The following is a 19897-nucleotide window of genomic DNA, read 5'->3' on the forward strand; positions in this document are numbered from 1 at the left end:
TATTGGCGGCTCGTACTCGCGATAATTTGAAGTCAGACGATTCTCAGAAATATCTATAAAATAGACGTGTCTAGTAAATTTGGAGTTTAAAATACGCTTAAAGACACTTTTAATCGTATATTTATGTAATTAACCCCAATATTAATCTACCAATCCACGAATAAATTACAGTTTACCCATATTGTGAACACAAATTGTTCGTTTCTTTAACATTTATTTTAATTTATTGTAAGTTTTTTTAAATATATATTTAACCACTGTTTAATTCATTTTTAGTCAAAGCAAGGTCACTGACAGCTGAGTGGCGTTTATTGTAACTATAGCAACAGAGACAGCACAACACTACTTCCCAGGATTGGTTAAGAAAGGATGAAAAATGAAGATTGCGTCTTCTTATTTGCTAATCGTCTGCATTGCGCAGGAAAACCTCGTTTACCTTTGGATTCCTGAAAGACGATAGTTTACTCTTGACCACAAATGGGAAAAAAAGAAGGTAAGACTTCACATCTATTGCTTCTGGCAACACATTGACATACTTCAGAGCTTCTTTGGAGCTCCATTAAAATGTTTCCCTACTTTTTTTGCTGCTGTTTTTCTCAATGAACTTTTTAAATAAACATTAGAAATTTGTGTTGTTTTGTTTTACAGACCCTCAATGGAAACTCAAATGAACTCTGAAAATGTCCAATTTAGGCACTAAGGTGAGACCAGGAAACAAAACCCCCCTCAAACCTGCAGGAACTCCCAGCAGGTAAAGTGTGCGAGCTCGCCCTTACATCTGATAACCATCTCTTGCACAATGCAAATATATTTTAAAGGGATGCAGTTGATAAGCCTGTTTTCTAGGGCGTCGAGCGACCTCAGGAAGCTCCAGTCCCTGCTTGCAAAAAGCGGCTCCAGACGGGAGGTGAAGAGCAACACATGACGCCACGTTGGCTGTCTAGACGATTTGACAACCTACACACTGGCTTCATTTCTTCACGCCTAGCAGTCGGTGTGTTGCAGACTTGGACTTTCTGTGTTGCAGGTGGTAGACCTGAGTCATGGTGAAGGCGGCAGCAGCAGCAGAGCCAGCAGATCTTCTCCAAAACACAGCGGTAAACTCAGGACTGAGAGCAACACCAGCAGTGAAGCAGCCGAACTGGAGAAATTCAGGTGTGTCCACCTAAAGGATTCTTAGAGGTGGAGAAATCTACAGTTGCTTCATTTAAAAAAAAAACACACACACATTTCCTTTAATTTATTTCACAATAGGTCCAAATTTGAAATATTCTTCATCAAACATGTTGTTCAACATAATGCACAAAATACTTCAGACTAAAATAAAAACGTTAACTTGCTCTGGTATATAAAAATGCATTTTCCTACCTTCACTATTTTGTGTTGTTTACATCCACTAAAACCTTGTATCAAGCCACACAAAGATAACCCTACACACTGAAAAAAAAACCAAATGGATAGCTTTAATTGTTTTAATTAAGAGTTCGTCACTGCCATTCATTTTATCTCAACAAATCTATTCATTACAAGCTGTTTGGATAATTGGAACAGCTGAGTGGTGAACACAGATCTTGTCGTGCTGCCATCTAAAAATCATATGGATCACAAAGGCCCATATCAGTGTGAAAAGACTCCAGTATAGGAGCCATCATCCATAAATGAAGAAAAAGCCTCAATGGAAAATGATGAATAATTATACAGCACTTTTTTTTTAACCTTCATTAAAGTCCAAAACGCTCTTTACGGTGACAGTCACATTCACCCATACACACAAACATTTCCACAGTGACGGCGGCTATAGTCTCAGTCATACCTTCCCTTATGCTGCGGGCAAAAGGGGTAGTAATCCATTGGACTGCGCTAGGAGTCAGTTAGTGCTGTTTGCGTGATGTGTGCTCTTTGTGTGCCTGACTGTTAGAAATGAGGAAAAATAGACAATCAGAGAGTGTAGTTTGTGTGGACACTTATGTATCAGGTACACACCCCATGTGTGCGACACTCGTCTGAGGTCAATAATGAGACAGAGCGTGCACCTTGCTAATGACTAGCACAGGGGTGGGCAGATCCAGGCTCAAAAGCACTGATGTGTCTGCATGTTTTCTAGATATCTGTACCCTGCTCATGGCTGATTACCTGGGTCAGGTGTCTCCAGCCAGTTAGGTCATGGAAGAGCATGGTATGTTTGAAAATAAGCAGGAATGCAACCCTCAATGCCCACCCCTGGGCTAGAGTGTGGTGTAAGAACACCGTGCGATAGCATCAAGCGTACGTCATAAGTGCGAGCAACTTTCATAATCTTTACGAAGACTTCATAATGCATTTAACACACGCATGACAATGGTAAGTTCCATTTTCATGATGTCCCATGAGGTGGCCGTACGACCCTCAAGGAAACTGCAAGACACATCTGTGCTCCCCTTAAGATGCAGCCAGTTCTCTCTATATGAGCCTCCATGGGACAACACAAAAACCTGCAGAACCTGTGCAGGTCAACCCCATAAGGGTGCCTGTGACCTAACCCTAACCACCAAGGGAAATGTGGAGTTCAGCCCAAAGACCCTTCGACCCTTTGACTGCTTGATTCTGTGCCACAAGAACCTTTCCAGGACTGACCGATCAAAATGAGTCCAAAAAAATAAGCGTTCATCCAGAAGATAATCATGGGGCGGCCGAGGTGCAGCGGTAGGGCTGTCGACCCATGATCGTAAGATTGCAGGTTCAAATCCCGCCTTGCACTCATGAGTCGAAGTGTCCTTGGGCAAGACAGTGAAACCCCACCTTGCCTCTGGTGGTAGGCGGGCGCCTGTGTTTGGCAGTGGAGCGGCCACCAGTGTGTGCCTGGGTGAATGGGTCTGTGACTGTAAAGCGCTTTGTCCCTGTAGGTAGAAAAGCGCTATACTGTATAAGTATACGCCATTTACCATTACAGAAGCAGGAGAACATTATAAGACAGCCAGGCCTAACTGGACTCAGTTCAGGTCGGAGTTCATGATCCAACAGTCAGAAAGAGACTTTTGGACAAACATGGGAGAGTTCAAGGAGAAAGACTCTGCTGAGCAACAAGAAAAGAGAAAGATCTGATTGATCCAGAGAGTTTCTGGACTAATTGTCAGGAACCGGTGGTGAATGGTCCAATAAGGACAAGGTCAGGTTTGTGGCAGAAACTCAAAGGTTCCGTAAATACACATAACCCTTGTGCTATCCAAGGCACTTTAACATTGGGAGTTGGGTCATCTAGACCCCACAAGACAGTTTGCTGAACCTTTTTTCTTCAATGATTTGTGATCTTCACTGGTGTCCATGGATTACATGAAATCTTTCCACCTTTATCCACCTTTGTCATGGTAGGGAGAACACATCAATGTAAGGATGGGGTCATCTAAGATAGCAAAAGGGTTAAACATGTCAAAACCCATGTACTAAAGGAGAAACACAAAGGTGACAAAGCCAACGACCTGAGAATGAAGAAGTGAAAATCAGACCCTTGTGTGACAGTTAACAGAAAGGAAAACAGCTGCGGATATTTAACTTGATTCTCGTGTGACAGGAGGACAACTCTTAACAGAACTCGACTAAAATGAAGGAAAAGCACAAAGAGAGCTCACAGAGAAAGAACATCAAAGCAACTGTCAAGCACGGTAGTGGTAGTGTGATGGTGTGGGGTTGCTTTTCATCTTTAACCTCTTAATGACTGACTTTATTTTCAAACAATAAAAAATATTCTTCACTTCTTTTTTCTTTTCACAATGATCCTAAAACAAGCAGAGTCCTGGAGTAATTGGTCCGTTGTGAATTAGTGACTAACGGCGTGAAGGGTTGAGATCAGGACAACCTTTTCAGAAATGGTAGATTGATCAATTCTTTGCCCTATCTACTTTTAGAAAACACACCTGCTGCTCTGAAGACAGAAGTTGTGGCATTTATGCATAATTTTTCACAAATATTTGATTTTCTAGCATAACATACAAAGACCAAAGGTGCTTCAGCAACCATCCTCTGGATAAACTGTTCTCTGGCATCCTTACTACTTTGATCAAGAATCGACTCTGCAGGTAAACGCCCATCACATGTATACATTTATGTGTAATCTCAGACAAAAAACATACTTAGGATAATATTATATCCTGAAATAGTGAGTGGATTGATCGCGCGCCGCCTGAGTCCATCTTTCGAGTTATTGTCTGTTTGCGGCTGTTGATCAGAGATCCAAACTATCAGGTACAAACAATTAAAGCATGTTTATATTTACTTTAAACTACTTTTGTTTGATGGGAACAATAACATTTTATTGGATATTCTTTAGATCACTCTTCATCAGCTCCACGGCATCGATTTCCTTGCCAGGGTAAATCCCTCCATATCTCATTCCTGTGGTTGACGAGGTCCCACCAATCCTCATATAACTTCATCCTCCTCTTCCTCCCTCAGTATATGGAGTCTGTCGCTACTCGGTATTTGTCTTGTGGTGAGCAGGGGTTGGAATCTCAGAGTCTTGTCACGATGACCTGTAAGTAATCAGAAAAAGTCGGATAACCCAGACTGGATCCGTCATAATTAGACCAAAATGTTGTGGATCGTCGTTCAGATATTTTCCAGAAGCTGTCCGCCGCTGAGAATCAAAGGCTCTGGGTGATCGAGAGCGGCGCTCACAGGGTGAGTCAGACGCCAATGCTGTGTGGTTTTTTTACAGCCTTTTAACGTTCTTCTGCAACATTCAACTGATGGTGGGATGACTGTTTCCACCAAAACACAACAATTAAACAAAAATGTCAATAGAAATATAACTTTATCTTATTAGCACTTTGTTTTTATACTTATTTCATATTTTATTGATATTGCCTTCTGCACTTGAAAAAGGGATTGCTTTCTTAAAGTTACTGTAAGTGTGCAATGACAAATAAAGATTATTCTATTCTTAATGGTTGTGCTGTAAACACTCTCAAACTACGGTGGCCCTAAAGCTCAAATCGCATCAATAAATCACATAACATTTTATTTTAGAAATCAAAACGAAATCCCAGAAACCAAACAGTATCTTTCAAAAAATACAATGAAAAAAAAAGAAACAAACAAAAAAAGGAAATGTTTTGGAAAACAAAAGTAATTTCCAGAAATCAAAAATGAAATGCTGAAAAAAGTAAAACTAAATAAGAAACCAAAAAGGTCTGTATGATGGGACATTGCTGATTAGAGGATGATCTTTATTCACCTTTCGGCATGAGATCTTTAGGCATGGCGATGTCTTTTGACAAAATATAGTTCTTTAATCTTCAGGCCACGCCCACTGCAAAAGTTCAGTGACTGATCAATCAACTTTTTACCCCAGTTCAGGCAAAAGCTCCTTCTGAATTCCCCTCCTCTTCGAAAATCAAATGTCATCATCCAATCAGCAATGTTCCGTAATACCTTTTTCTTATTTTGTTTCATATTACCTTTGCCTATCATTTAATTGTTTTCTCCAATGTTTTTCTACATTTTGGTTTCTTGGAATTCGGTTTGATTTCTAAAATATAATTTTTTTTTGCTTTTTTAATAGTCATTGTGATCATTAATATTTTTTTGCCTTGAGTGATTCGTTGGTGTGATTTGTACTTCAGGGCCACCGTACGTCAGGACTACTATCAACCAGCAATAAAATGGGAGCTCAGATTTCGCTGTGTGAGGACGAACGCTCTGTGTTCAAACTGTACCTAAGTGCCAGCCAAAATAAGAGCGGGAAGAACTTGTTTTTCTTTGATCTGGTTGATTTTCATTCCTTCGCCGTCATAAAGTAAAAAAAGTAAAACTCCACCTGAATCCAAAGCATATAGTCTCTGTTAAAAACAGAAAACAGTTATCTTTCAGGAGGAGTTGAAATAAAATCAAACCAGAGAGGCCATTTGTGACAATCTCTACTTCCTTGTTTTTCATTTGTCATCTTCTTTTTTTACAATCTTTTCATTTAACCTTATAATCCTTCCATCTTTGTTTGTCCTAAAGGGATCTTTGACATCCTCATATCTGCCACCTTCTGCTGTGTCCAGTCTCCTCCTGTTCTTTTACATCTTTTCTCTTGTTTTTCCCCCAAGACTCTTGTCAAATGTCACACACAATTCTATTCTTCAAACTGGACTCTAAACGTTTATCCGAAGAACAGAATCCAGTGAAAACCGGACTTAGATGACTGAGGTCCTTCACAGAGGCTTTCCAGCCTGCTTGTCTTCACCCTTTTTTCCACACAATATGTTGTTCTAAACAGCCGACCCTGTACTTAAAATCCTCTCTTCACCTCTACAACCTGAAGCCTCATCGGTTCTCACAAGTCCCTCTCATTATTTGTTGCATCAAAGGACTTCAATATGAACCTTTCATCCTTCTGAAGGTGTCATTTGTTCAAATCATTCAGTGGAAACCTGCTGTGCAGCGAACTGTGACACACAGGATCTGCACAGGAGCAAACAGATGTAGAGTAATGCACACACTAAAAATAAGATTTGTAGTTTAGGGCTGGAAGAAACTCAAACGTGATCAATTTACCAAAATCTGAGCTATGCTAGTAAAAGCCTATATTGAAAAAGACTTTATGGGTTAAAAGTTTTTTTTTCTTTTCTTTCTCTTGTGTACTTATCCATGTACTTTAGTTGGTAATTCTACATTTGACGCCTCCTTTCAGCAAGTAAACCTTGTAGTTGCTGATAAATATTCCATTTATTTTTACCAGGTTAGTTTCCAACATAAAGGCTTGAATCAAATATAATAAATGAGCCAAATTGTGTGTTTTTTTTGTTTAAATCACATTTTCATGACATTGTTCAAAGATTTTACTTCCAAAAATCCATCCATCCAACTTCTGAACCCACTGTTGGGTCACCGGGTTGCTGGAGCCTATCCCAGATAGTGCTGGGTGAAGGTGGGGTTCACCTTCAACAGCTTTCCCGTCTATTGGAGGCCACACACTCACACACGTGGACATCTTTAAGGGGAGTTTAGTCACCAATTAACCTATGAAGCATGTTTTTGTACTGTGGGAGAAAGCCGGAGACCCTGGAGAAAACCCTCAAATGCACAAACTCTACACAGAAACTGCTGGGATTTGAACCAGGACCTTTCGCTGTGAGGCGCTGACCGCTACACCACTATCTCATCAAGAGCAGACCTTCTTAAACAACTTGTACCAAATAGGATTTTTAAAATACATTTCTGCTTTCTCGTCTTCTAATGTGAGACAGTTCACTTCTGCTCAATTAAAAAACAATTATTTGTGTAAACATTTTTCTGCGCAGACACGTTTTCCACATTACCTTTTTGGAACCGTATTGTGGTTTTTAGAAGATAAAGTTCCTCTTCTGCTCTGCAGAGCTTGGTGAAGCTCCTCTACACCAGAGACAGCAGTGTGGTGCAGGGAGCCCTGCTGGCCCTCACGGCTCTGGCTCAGAGGTAAGTAAAGGATTCAGCTACAGAAGAAATTCAATGTTATTATTTTGCAGAGCAGGAATTTTGTTTCGCAGCCCAGAATGCGGGAAGGAGATCGGTGAGCTGCCGGTAGTGGAGACTCTTCTTGTGATCCTGCAGGAGCATGACCTACTGTCAAAAAAGTTAGGAGCTGTTTTCTTTGTATTGTTGGTGGAAACGCCCCCAACTGAGGTTTTGAAAGTATTTGAAACAAACTTTTCCTGCAGAATGAGCGCTGAGCTGCTGAGGCTCCTGTCGCCGGTGCCTCAGGTGAGGAGCCAGGTGATAGAGCTGGGGGGGGTGCCGGTGCTGTTGAGCCTGTTGCACGGTCCGCACGTGAAGCTGCTGTGGGCCGTTACCTGGGTCCTGGTGCAGCTCTGTGAAGATCCTGAAGCCAGGGTGGAGATCCGGAGCTGGGGAGGAGTGCAGCAGCTCCTGCGGCTGCTCAGCAGGTCATTCAAGCAGCCAAACTAACAGAACCACCGTTCACTCCCGCAATACCCCACCCATGCTGTCACTTTTTCTACTGGAAGAAACCTTTCTGTTCATTAGAAAGTATTCATTTAGGGCCGAGTTCTCACCTTCTGCTCCAGACTTGGAACTTGGAAGGACCAAATGTTACTGTTCCTCATAAAAGCACCGCAGCTCCACACATTCTAATTTCCTTATAGCAACCGATGTTTATGTTAGCTTTTGTATTTCCATGGGACAGCATCATATATTTTCACTTTCTCGCTGATCTAACCAGATGTTTTAGAGTCAAAACGTTTATTATTTCCTGACATTTTTGCTGAGGGATCCATGGATAAACAGTTTTTTATATTTAATTCCCTTTTTACATTTTATGTCTCTGGATTGAGATCACTAAAGAGGAAGGAAATCAGTAGATTTAAAGACCCACTCCGATAAAAAAAAAAAAAGGTGTTTTTGGTGTTTTTATCATGTTCTTGAGGCATTTTTCTGATGATGGAGAACATATGTAAAGAAAATTATGACTCAAATTGCATTTCTGAGCATTTCTCTATTTAAGTTGTTGTGAATCAGGAGCAGGCAAAAAAAAGATCTTACTTGTGACGTAGAAAATACAGCTCCATTCTGATGCATCCACTTGTAGACTAACAGATTCAGCTATGTGGGTCTTTACAGCCAAAGCTCACGTCCACAAAGTTTGTTTTTTTATGCGTTTTGGTGCATCAAAGTATAAATGCAGCCACTGATGTCATGGGGGTGCAGCTGCCTAGCAACACTACGACAGAGCAGTATCATCAAATATATACTGTAAATGTTGTGTCTTTGAAATCTTAGTCAATATAAAGCCCTGAAAGCAGAGTCTTTCACGCTGCAATACCCGGACTAACTGACTGTCTCAGTGACAGGTCGCACATTTCTGACCGCCGCAGCATCAAAGAGGAGCCGAGGCCTCCTGAGGAGTTGGACAACAACACCGCCCTGAAGTCAGGTCAGACATCACTCTGTCTGCACATTTTGGATCAGGTTCATGACTGTATTCCGTGTTTCTTGGGTTGTCTGTGAGGATTCTCAGTCATTTAGAACAGCACAGACAACATTGGTCTGCTTTTCGTCTGCGTTTTGTCCTTTTAGATGGACCCGTTTGTTAACGGCGGTTGCTTCTCCGCTTTCTTCCGCTTAAATCGTTGGCAAAAGGGTGAAAACTGGAAGCGAATGTTTTGTTGTTGTTACCGGACATTGATGATAATTCCTCCCACAGGGGAGTCTTATCAGCACCTGAAAGAGTAAACACAGCCTTCCTGAAGCAAAGCAGTTGGACTTTTAACAGTTTTAAGGGAAGTGGTTGTCAGCCTCCTGCAGTAAACGCCAACATGATGAGCGAACCCACCTGTTCGATGGCACGGCCAGCATGACCTTTCGGACGTCTGCGGTCATTTACTGAACATCTACGCCCTTTTCCAGCCTGCTGCACAGCTCTGACCGAGATGAGTCTGGATGACTCCTCCGCTCTGCACATCCTTCAGGTAAATGCTCTTCCTCGTCTGGTGACAAAACACAGCGTCAGTGACTTTTCTTTTCACAGGAGAATGGCGTGTACGTCATTGCAAAGTTGATTTTACCAGAGGAGGGCGGAGCTACGGCTGCTTCTCAGGTGCTTGATACAAAAATAAGCCTAAAGAAAAAGAAAAACAACAACAGCCAGAAACTACGATGCTGCTTTTCTGTTTGGCAGTGCTACGCTTTCCGGACTCTTCGCTTTCTGTTCAGCATGGAAAGAAACAGACCTCTCTTTAAAAGGTGATGAAAACTTTAGCACAACCCCCTCCCAGAGCAAATAGGGAGGGGGCTGTCTTTGCATAAATGCTCTGAAACTGGCTTATTTTGAATGTTTGGCATAGACGCAGACCTCATTATCATCCATCGTTTTCAGGCTCTTTCCCACAGACCTCTTTGAGATGTTTATTGATGTTGGACATTACGTGCGGGACCTCGCGGCCTACGAGGAGCTGCAAACTGTGGTTTCGCTTTACACTGTGAGAGAACAGCTGCAAATATGTTTGTTTGGTTGGCTTCGCCTTGAAACTGCTGCGTTTTTGGACTCGCCGAAATGAACCGCTAAGACTTTGATGCAGGAGGAGAAGCTGGAGGGTCTGAGAGAGGGCATCAGGTCTGTGGATCAGAGCCGGCCTCCCGTCAAAGTCATCAGTGGTTACTCCATTCTGGACCATCTGGGCACTGGGGCCTTTGGGAGTGTCTTTAAGGTGCAGAAACCTCTGTTTATACTGCCATTGATTTCTTTCGTTAGCTTCAGTAACATTTATTTTGATGTTAGGTCCAAAAGCAGAGCGGCCAGAACCTCCTGGCTTTGAAGGAGGTGAATCTGCACAACCCGGCGTTTGGTAAAGACAAGAGGTCTAGAGACAGTAACGTGGAGAAGATCATCTCTGAGCTCACCATCATCAAAGAACAGGCACTGAGTCTTTCTATTCTTAATAAAAACTTTACTTTTTACAATAAAGTAATGCTGGTTCTGTCTCCTCTCCAGATGATGCACCCAAACATTGTCAAATATTACAAAACGTTTTTAGAAGGTGTGTAGTTCCTCCACACTAACTCCTGGTGAAGGAGCAGAAAAAGCTGCAGCCCTCTCTCCTCTGTTTCAGGTGATAAGCTCTACATTGTGATGGAGCTGATCGAGGGAACCTCTCTGGCTGAGCACTTCACCTCTCTGAAGGAGAAGCAGCTGCAGTTCACCGAGGACAGAATCTGGAATGTGTTCATTCAGGTAAAGTCCCCTGATGTCACCACGATGCAAAGCCAGGGCGCCGGGAGGCGGCTGGATCCCTGACTAAATCTAAATAAACACTAAATAACACCAAAGGCTCTCAAATGAGAGGCATTTCAGAACAACAAGACGAAAATGAAAGCTGCAGGTTTAAAAAATAAACAGGTTAACCCACAAGCCTAGATCTTTGACAAAGATAAGACAGCAAACCATTTTACTCAGACGAGTGATGTGTGGCCAACCTCCTGACTTCCAAACTGAAACCTGTTTGAATAATAAAATAGCTGTCTGTACATTGTGCTGCCACTAGGGGGCTAGTGACTGAAACCTCATTTGAGGGGTGTCTATTATGATTTTAAAAGGGTAAAGAGAATTTTTTGACTTCACCCAACCACTAACCACGAGTGAAAACTGACCAAGAAATCATAATTTCTTCCAGGGTATGTAAAGTCATAGGCACAGCTGTATTATCTGCATCTTGAATGTTTTAGATATGCCTGGCTTTGCGGTACTTGCATAAAGAGAAGAGGATCGTCCACCGTGACCTAACACCAAACAACATCATGCTGGGGGAGAAAGACAAAGTTACCATAAGTGAGTCTGTGTTTATCCTTTTTGACATCTCCTCCTCCTTCACATCACATTTCGGTCTTATGCTGAGATGGGAATTTCTGCCTTTTCTCCGCCTGAAGCTGACTTTGGTCTCGCCAAGCAGAAACAGGAGAACAGCAAATTAACATCTGTGGTCGGCACCATCGTGTACTCCTGGTGAGAAGATTTTCTCAACATTTAGGTGTTTTTTTTTTTTTTAAGTGCGTCGGTGAAAGGTTAAATTCAATTTACTTGCAGTTTTAACAGGCAGCAAACATCTAAAGACACATCAATGAAAACAGATTCAATCATTAAAAATTGAAGTTGAAATTTAGTCTAATTCTGTTCTTTTAGTAGGGAAAACAATCTGATATTAGAATAAGAGGCAACGTTTTAGGTACTGTAATTAGGTCATCCTTGTGTGGAGTGTAAGGGAGCATTGTGAGGAAAGCTGCACAACCTGGTTGGCGCCAGTCTTCGGCAGCATAGCCACCATCAGTGTGTGAATGGGTGAATGGGTCAGTGAGTGAATGGGACTGGGACTGTCAAGCACTTTGAGCCTATTAAGAAGGTAGAAAAGTGCTGTATAAGTATACGGCATTTACCAGTTTTAATACCAAACTAAAGCAGAGTATCATCAGCATAACTACTGACAATCAACTCAATCGCCTGAGCCACTGCTAACCCGAAAAATAACAAGGCCATAGATTGCTTCAGTAAACCCGTAGAGAGAAAACCTTCCTGCACATTTTTCTATGGGCATGCTGCGGGCGACAAATCATAGTGAACACCTATACAACATGTAAGGGAGAGTGAGGGTGAAGTAGGTGAGGCGCAGGCGTGTCGTACGGATTTTCCATTTTTCAACCTCCCAAATCCTGCAGATTGCACGGGGAGCCCGTCAAGGCTGTTTGCGTAATAAGTGCGCTCACTACGTGCGGCCTGACTGTTAAAAATGAGGAAATTAGACAATCGATGGCATTTGTGAGGACATCCTACAGGTGTATCACGTGCACAACCCATGCATGCAGCATTTGTGTGCAGTCGGTGTGTGCACCTTACTGACGACTAGAGTGCGGCATAAGGGCACCAGACAACAGCATCAACCATACATCATGAGTGCGTGCAACTTCCATTATCCTCCGATTACATCACGATACACTTACCCCGTGTAAGATCAATGGTCCGTTCCATTTTCATGACGTCCTTTGAGGTGACCATGCTAGCCTCAAGGGAACTGCAAAACACACCTGCGCTCCCCTTTAGACACAGCCACGCCTCTCTATGACGCTCCACCCAGACAACCCAAAAACCTGCAGCACCCGTACAGGTCAAACGTGTGTGACAAAAGCTTGACCTGTGCAGGGTACCGTAGTTCTTTAACGCCAACATTTTTCAAATATGAAAATACAAAATGAATATCTATATACATGTATATTAATGCGAGTCTGTTTGAGGATGTTATTAGCTTTTTCCAACTGACTTGTGGTTTGATGATGATGACGCCTGTGAACAGCCCAGAGGTGGTAAAAAATGAGCCGTACGGAGAGAAAGCCGACATCTGGGCTTTGGGCTGCATCCTTTACCAAATGGCCACTCTGAAGCCTCCGTTCTACAGCAGCAACATGCTCTCTCTGGCCAGCAAGGTGACAGAAACACACCAAAGCCTCCAGGTTTCCCTTGACTGTAAACACCATCAATCCCATGATAAATTTTCCTCCTTTTTTGTGCTGATAGATCGTGGAGGCCGAGTATGAGCCTGTGGAGGAAGGAGCCTTTTCAGAGAGAGTCCCTCAAATGATCCGATGGTGAGGCTTGAATTTGGGCCGCTCGTCCCTCTGACTCTCTTACCTGACAAATAGCTGTGCAGGTGTTTGGCCCCAGATGCGGAGCGGCGACCGGATGTTGTAGCGGTTAGCTCCAGGATCTCAGACGTGATGATGAGGCTCATGGATGGACTCTACACTTCCCACAATGCCTTAGAACGGCGAGCCGAGCGAGACAGGAAACGAGCACAGAAGTGTTTCATGGGAAAGCAGGCAAGTGAGACAGTTTGCTGTTACTTACGTCAGGTATAACTGCATGTAGAAACACAAAGCTGAACTGAAAAGCTGTTATATGTAATGTTTTTCTTTTACTTTTTATTTTTTAAGGAAAACCCTCCAGTGAGAGCAGATCTTCTGACTCCCAGCTCGTCTGTAACTTGCAGCTCCGTTCACGGCGAGCGGGAAATAAATCCAGGTAACGGTTTCCAGAAGCAGAGGAATTTACCAAAAGCCTGTGAAGCCAAAATTGCAGGTTGATGTGAAAATCTGTTCACTTCACTTAAAACTGCAGCAGCTGACAAGAAATGTTCGATTTTTTTAACTGAAATTATTTATTTCAAGCAATCAAAGCAAAAAAATACTAAAGAAGACAAACGAAAGAATTATATATCTATTTCTATAGAATTATAGAAATAAATACATGTGTACTTAAACACTTAATAATAAAGGAGTAGGAGGAAGAAAACTTCATCAATCCCACTCCCAAAACGATTTTTTTTCCACTATTTCACCTACTTTTTGCATATTTATTTGTAACTTGTAATTTTTTTATTTGATTTAAGATGGTTTATTTCAAGCAATCAAAACTTAAATAATGCACAAAACAATATGATCAGCAGTTATATAGTCAAAAAAAGACATATCAAATTTAGGATAATTTAACATCAAAATATTAGTTATGAGAAATTATAAAACGATTTATTTATACTTTACCAGTCCAAGTTCAGACAAAGTATCAAATCTATGAGTCTTAATAGTATCAAATAACAAAGATTAAATGCTTATTGATTGCATTAAAAGACATAAACTCAGAAGTCCTCACTCAAATCAGAGGTCAAGGGTCAGAATTGAGTGCTGGTAACTCAATTTTTCTGATGATGGAGGAGATATATTAAGAAAATTAAGCTCAAAATTGCATTTCTTAGTTGTTTTTTATTAAAAACATAAAACCCAATTTCGACCAGAGCAGGCAATGGGGATTATTTTTCACAATTCTCCGCTCCGACACAGCAGACCCAACGCGCACGTGACCACCGCCCTCTGCTGCTAGACACTTGCGCCCACACCTCTTCGCGGTAGTCTTTGGAAATCTAAAAATTGGAGAGGGGGGCGAAACTCATCGGTGGCTGGGTGAATCACACTCACAGGTGATTGGGAGTCTTTTTCACTCTAACAATCAACTCTGGGCCGCAGCTGCGCCTCCCGTCATAGAGACGGAGTCGCGTGTGTCAGAGGGAAGGGGAGGGTTTGGGGAGGATTTCTACTGTTGGTGTTGCACAAAATTAGGGAAATGCAAAATATTTTTGGATTAATCCCACTGATGAGTTCTATGATTTAGTTTGTAATGTTTTATAAGACCTAAAAATAGTATTTGCAATAAGTGTTTTTCCGATCCAATCCCTCTGATATGTTTCACAAAGACTCACACAGGACGTCACAAACCAAGAAAATATTGCTAAAAATGATGCAGGGCCCAGAGATAAGTTAGTGTAGAACCGCCACTGGGGAGTAGTGAAGGAATTCAGACACAGCTCTAAAGTAGTTTTTCCTGGTTCTGTTCCATATTCATTGGCCTCTGTACCTGGTTTAGCTTTTCTATCGTTCATTGATGGCATTAGTCGTCATCCTGTCTATACTGTTCAGCTTAACATTCAGCAGGTAATTGAGCTTTTTTACCATTTTGACTTGCTCAGAGTTCCGTTTTTTTAAGTTTTGAGTTATTCTTAGCCTTTTTTTTTTCATCGTTGAACTTTTTCTAGACTGCCCTTTGCCTTCAAAAGCTCTGCTTACTAAGGAAAAGTTATCTTTGACATGTTTTTAAAGTAAACAAAGAAACATCCAGGTTTGTTGTTTGTCGCTGTCACTCATGTATCCTTTATCTTGTATTTACTGGTTGGATTTGTTTTCTTTTTAAAGATGTTGAGTCCAGTTCTTGTGTCCGACCTGACGAGAATGTGGCGACGTAAGTGAACGTCTTTTTGAGCTTTTGGGACTGTTTTATGTGCAGTTTTACTTTGAAATTCTCTCCTAGGAGCAGAGGTTGAGCTGATGATCTGTTTATTTTGTCATTTTACAGGATGGATTCTTGTGCAAAACCAAGACCAGGTACTGCACCCAAATCTGCAGAAAATACAGAAACCCCTCCCATAAAATGTCTTTTTTTATGATGTCAGCATCTGCAGGAATCTGCGTGTCCCAGAAGATGCTACGGCAGATTCACGACCCCATCCAGAAGCTCCTGGTGCAGCTGCACAAAGTCATCTTCATCACTCAAGTAGATTTGTTGTTACGATCAAAGGCTTTGCAGTCAAACTAGAGAAATGTTTGTGATGTTGTGGATGCAGGCCGATGTTTGTGAAACAGTGTCTGCTCCATTCGCAGCTCCCGCCGTCCCCGTCTGCAGACATCGAAAGGCGCCTCGTTGAGAAGTTCAAAAAATCCCTCTTCCAACTCGGCAGCGACCCCTACAACCTGAAGGTGGAGCTCAGCAAGGTTCTGCTTTTTCTATTTACCTGGCCCCTTGTTTATCCCAGTCATACTTTGACAGGTGCACCATGGGAAAATAAGTGTCTAGCTAAGAACACGCTGGAATCTATAAAATACCGAACAATTTTTCTGGCCAAAACTAAGAAGAAAAAATATTTACGGACTAATAAGAGTTTTGCTCTCCATTTTTTTTAAATAAAGTTTTGGAAGTATTGTTTATTTATAAAAATACAAAGTTACTTCAAAGATAATTAACACATAACTTTTTGTGGCTCTTTTATAACCACAACAACAATAATAATGATAGGTTTGAATAAATATGCACTTTACATTTGACTGACACCTCAAAGGGTTCAAGAACATTTCACCACGACATGAATCTAAAGTGCTTCACGCTGTGCTCCTCCATGTCAGGCCTTTTTTAATCTCATGAAGAGAATCGTTCTTTCACAGAAAAATTCCTTTCCTACTGAGTCAAAGCAGTTCATGGAGAACTTTATCCTCATGATTTCATTTCATTTCTCTTTAGAAACTGAAAACATTACCGGTATTTAAAAAAAACAAAGAATAAAAATAGTTTTCGGAGTTTTTTTGTTTACAAAACTGTCAAACATTTCTCTTGGTTTTTTGATGGAGAAGTTACATTTTAATAGGAGACAGATATGCAGCTCCTTATTTTTTAATTTTTTATTTCAAACAAACTGGAGGAAAATATTCACCTGTCTAGGCTGCAGCGCCAGTTCTTTTCCTGCGGCTTGCAGATCTTCAGGAGCCACAGCGTCCTCTTGATTGTCGGATTCTCTCTTGCCTTCATGTAGGGATGTGAAAATAAAACAAAGAACCACTTATGAATCTTAAAGGGATCAAATTAGGGTTCATTCTCTCAAAGGTGACATCTAGTGATGAAAAGAGAAGAATGCTAGGAACTAGAATAAAACATTGGAACATACTGCTGCTCAAGAAAAAAAAAAATTCACTGAAAAAGTATCTTTATAAATGCTCAATTTTTTTAGTCATACGACTAAAATCCTCAACTAATAGATTACAAATCCAGCTAAAAGGAGCTGCGTTTCCAGAAGAAAATGCAGAATTGAATTGTTGAATGAAAATGAAACTTAAAGTGTAATTAATGATTAGCAAAATAAAAAGACAAATAAGTAAATAATCAAAGTTGACCATAAATAAGGGGAAAACATTACAATAGCCAAAAAGATACATTTTTGAGAAAATGCCAGCTCGTAGGTGAATTGGCAACTCTAAATTGTCCCTAGGAGTGAGTGTGAATGGGTGTGTGATTGTCGCCCTCTGACAGACTGGCGACCTGTCCAGGGCGTCCCCTGTCTTCATCCATTTGGGGCCGGGATAGACTCCGGCAGCCCTGTGACCCCCAAAGGGATAAAACGGCAGAAGATGAATGAATGAATGAAAATGCCAGCACCAGGTCTCGAAGCGGCGAGCTTCTGCACCAAGGATTCCCCATGTATTTCAATGGAGCCATAAATCCTGGAAATCCTGGAATATCTTGAAAAGTTCAAGGATTTGAGCTGAACATTTTAGTAGTTGAATGGTTGAATGGTTAAAATAGCTGAAAGAATGTAGAAGGAGTTAAGCTCCAAAAAATGCCAAAAGATCCAATATTTTTCTGCTTTTTATTTTCATTGTTTGTTTGTTTTTCATTTTTTACTAGAAGTTTCTTCAAAGCTGAAGTTTGGCGGTTTTCCTGAAAATAAAACAAGTATATTTAAGCCAGAATCAGAGACACTGATTTCTCTTGGATTGCATCCACAACGTTGAGGATTATAAAGGCCGTGTCACACAGCTGTGATAAATGTTATTCACAAGTGTTTCTTTCATTCTTTCATTAGTCGATGTGCGCAGATGTCTGTCGAGTGGTTTCAGCCGACAGGTCTTTACGTGAATTCGGTTTTGAGCTGTTCAAAATTTTTGCTCACTTGAGAATTACGCACTTTAGCCGCATTTTTACGGCACATGTCCCGATTAAATTACATAATTGACCCACGAATCACTAATGATTTAATCACGCACGCTTCGTGTTCCGTGGTTTTAACGCGGTTCATTCATGATTCATCTGTGAAAGTTTAACGTAAAGAACACAATTTTACTCACTTTTTCCACGTATATTCACCTACGGCTAATTTTCATTTGTGCAATATGCGCAAAATGTTCTTGGAGGCTGTGTGACACAGCCTTGATCTAAGATAATCAATTCAAGGCTTAGTTTAAAGTTCTGACCTTGGGGATTAACAGTTACATGTTTTCAGCTCGTCCAGGCCTCCCCAGAGCTAATAGAGGTCAGTGGAGCCACTTCAGACTGGTGGTCCATGCTGCACCCCCCTACAAGAGACCCTGACACCACCGACTGCACAGGTATTTGTTGAGCGAACTATTAAAAATGTTACGGTTATTACTGAAATGTCCTTTTTGACATAAAGTCCTGTTTTGTTGTCACAGTGGACGGGTATGCCACAGATGGAGTCACGTATCAGCAGATGCAGGTCAGTTTTGGGGGAATTTGGGTTTATTAAAATGTGAATAACTCTTGAGTTTCTCCGAGCATTTTCTCTGCCAGAAAAAAAATTCTGATCCAAAACTCCTTTTTTTAGGGAATTATTGAGAAACTTTTGGAGCAGAACAACTACTACAAAACAACACAAAACAGCTGGCCTGCACATGTGACATGGTAACACAAGTAAAAGACAGACTTTACATATGTTTGTAGTCTAACTATGAGACACTGTTAGGCTCAATATCTTATTATATAAACAGTAATGATGAAAGATTTGTCTGCTCTGCTTCACAGCTGTTCTGAATCATTTCATTTTAACCACATTCTGCTTTATGAATCACATACATTGAACAGAAACTGTGAAATGTTTGATGAAACCCAACTGTCATTTTGCATCAATGAGGGACTTTTACTATAAATGTCACATGATTCCTCTAAGGGGGCTGCATGCAAACAATGAAGGTTAAATTTGAAGCAGTTTTGTTGTTTTTTGCAACTTTAAACATGTTTTGCTTCCATCTTCATTCTTAAAAGAACTGTTATTCTGAAATACTTCAAACTGTTTTTATTCCTTTGTAAATAAGAACTTACAGGATATGTAATTATTTAACATTATTCTGATTCTTGTTAAAAAATCCTGTTTAGAAATAAAATAAAATAAAAATCTCCCCCAGCTGGTCTTCCTTAAATGAGGGAACTTGCCTTAGATTCACTTTGGGTCTTTGGGGGTTTGTCCGGGATGAGAAGGCTCTTCTCCATGGGACGTCCAAGGGAACCTGGCTGCCTGTACACAGGGGAGTCTGAGATTCACACCTTCTCCATTCACTAACATTATGGTGCATTCTTGTAAACACTCTCACCTGATCACACCTGCATGCTCACCTCTTCACAAACATGGATGTCAAACATGGACATCAGGCATGTCTACGTGTGCAGACATGCCTGATGTAAGAAACATTGACACATTTGTGTGTGTTAGCTCGTATATGTCGTGTGTACAGTTGTGCATGGTTCTGCATAAACGTGAGTGGATATGTACCGTAAGTGGTTGAGGATGAAGTTGTTTATGACACTTAATGACATTTTGAATCCACTTTAAATGTTTGTGTTCTCTGTACCTATTCCTCTTTTTTCTTCTTCCTTCCGTTCATTCCAGAACTGAAAAATAAGGAGATTTTAGAACAAAAGTAGCTTAAAAATGTATGAATATAAAGCTTAGATACAAATGCAGAGGAGGTTTATACAAATATACACCTGTTGTGTCCAAAAACTTACTAACAATATGAATCTGTCCAAGTTCAGATTGTATTGCACAGTCCTGCTCTGGATATGACTATTAGAGACTAACTGGAGCCAGCGGGCACTTCCTGTTTGGAACGCCAGGAGTCCCACAGTCCAGTTCTCATATGCAGTCAATGGTTGAGGGTCAGTAGTGATGGGGTCTCCCTCTATTTTTTCATCTCTACTGATGAGGTGACTGATAACAAGGGGCATTGTCTGCACATCCCCACCCTCAATACCCCTCAAACAGCTTTGGATGCAATCCTGCCTCCTCCTTGT

General features: G+C 41.1%; 1 protein-coding gene and 3 long non-coding RNA genes across 11 annotated transcripts; 1 reads left to right on the forward strand and 3 right to left on the reverse strand.

Moving 5' to 3' along the window:
- The first annotated feature begins 46 nt into the window (after window positions 1-46).
- nek10 (NIMA related kinase 10) lies at window positions 47-19005 on the forward strand. 8 transcript variants are annotated; one of them, XM_020710465.2, is made up of 34 exons: window positions 47-493; window positions 649-751; window positions 847-907; window positions 1028-1155; window positions 3957-4052; window positions 4134-4218; window positions 4304-4345; window positions 4429-4507; window positions 4586-4653; window positions 7337-7416; window positions 7488-7574; window positions 7659-7883; window positions 8802-8890; window positions 9364-9425; window positions 9485-9553; window positions 9635-9699; window positions 9833-9935; window positions 10035-10163; window positions 10235-10372; window positions 10448-10493; window positions 10566-10687; window positions 11179-11281; window positions 11380-11455; window positions 12795-12924; window positions 13016-13086; window positions 13149-13317; window positions 13432-13519; window positions 15241-15286; window positions 15401-15429; window positions 15498-15598; window positions 15706-15816; window positions 18093-18198; window positions 18283-18326; window positions 18435-19005. In XM_020710465.2, exons 2-34 carry the CDS (start codon window positions 681-683, stop codon window positions 18513-18515), a joined length of 3000 nt encoding a protein of 999 aa, XP_020566124.1. In that variant the 5' UTR covers window positions 47-493; window positions 649-680; the 3' UTR covers window positions 18516-19005. The 8 variants fall into 8 exon arrangements, 7 of the variants coding, with proteins under 7 accessions (XP_020566124.1, XP_020566120.1, XP_020566122.1 ...); XM_020710461.2 differs by having other exon boundaries at window positions 7488-7883; XM_020710463.2 differs by having other exon boundaries at window positions 9485-9699.
- On the reverse strand, window positions 3898-7492 carry LOC110016716. Its single transcript, XR_002292050.2, has 2 exons — window positions 7281-7492; window positions 3898-4505 (listed from the first exon to the last, which is right to left on the reverse strand). It is a non-coding gene; the product is annotated as an uncharacterized LOC110016716 (long non-coding RNA).
- LOC111948944 lies at window positions 8940-11390 on the reverse strand. The gene is made up of 3 exons (XR_002874923.1): window positions 11277-11390; window positions 9522-9574; window positions 8940-9443 (listed from the first exon to the last, which is right to left on the reverse strand). It is a non-coding gene; the product is annotated as an uncharacterized LOC111948944 (long non-coding RNA).
- Window positions 12937-17088, reverse strand: LOC110016717. Its single transcript, XR_002292051.2, has 4 exons — window positions 16530-17088; window positions 13417-13556; window positions 13130-13256; window positions 12937-13037 (listed from the first exon to the last, which is right to left on the reverse strand). It is a non-coding gene; the product is annotated as an uncharacterized LOC110016717 (long non-coding RNA).
- Window positions 19006-19897: the final 892 nt, after the last annotated feature.

Source organism: Oryzias latipes, chromosome 16, assembly GCF_002234675.1.
Source record: "Oryzias latipes chromosome 16, ASM223467v1".
In the NCBI taxonomy this organism is placed as follows: domain Eukaryota; kingdom Metazoa; phylum Chordata; class Actinopteri; order Beloniformes; family Adrianichthyidae; genus Oryzias; species Oryzias latipes.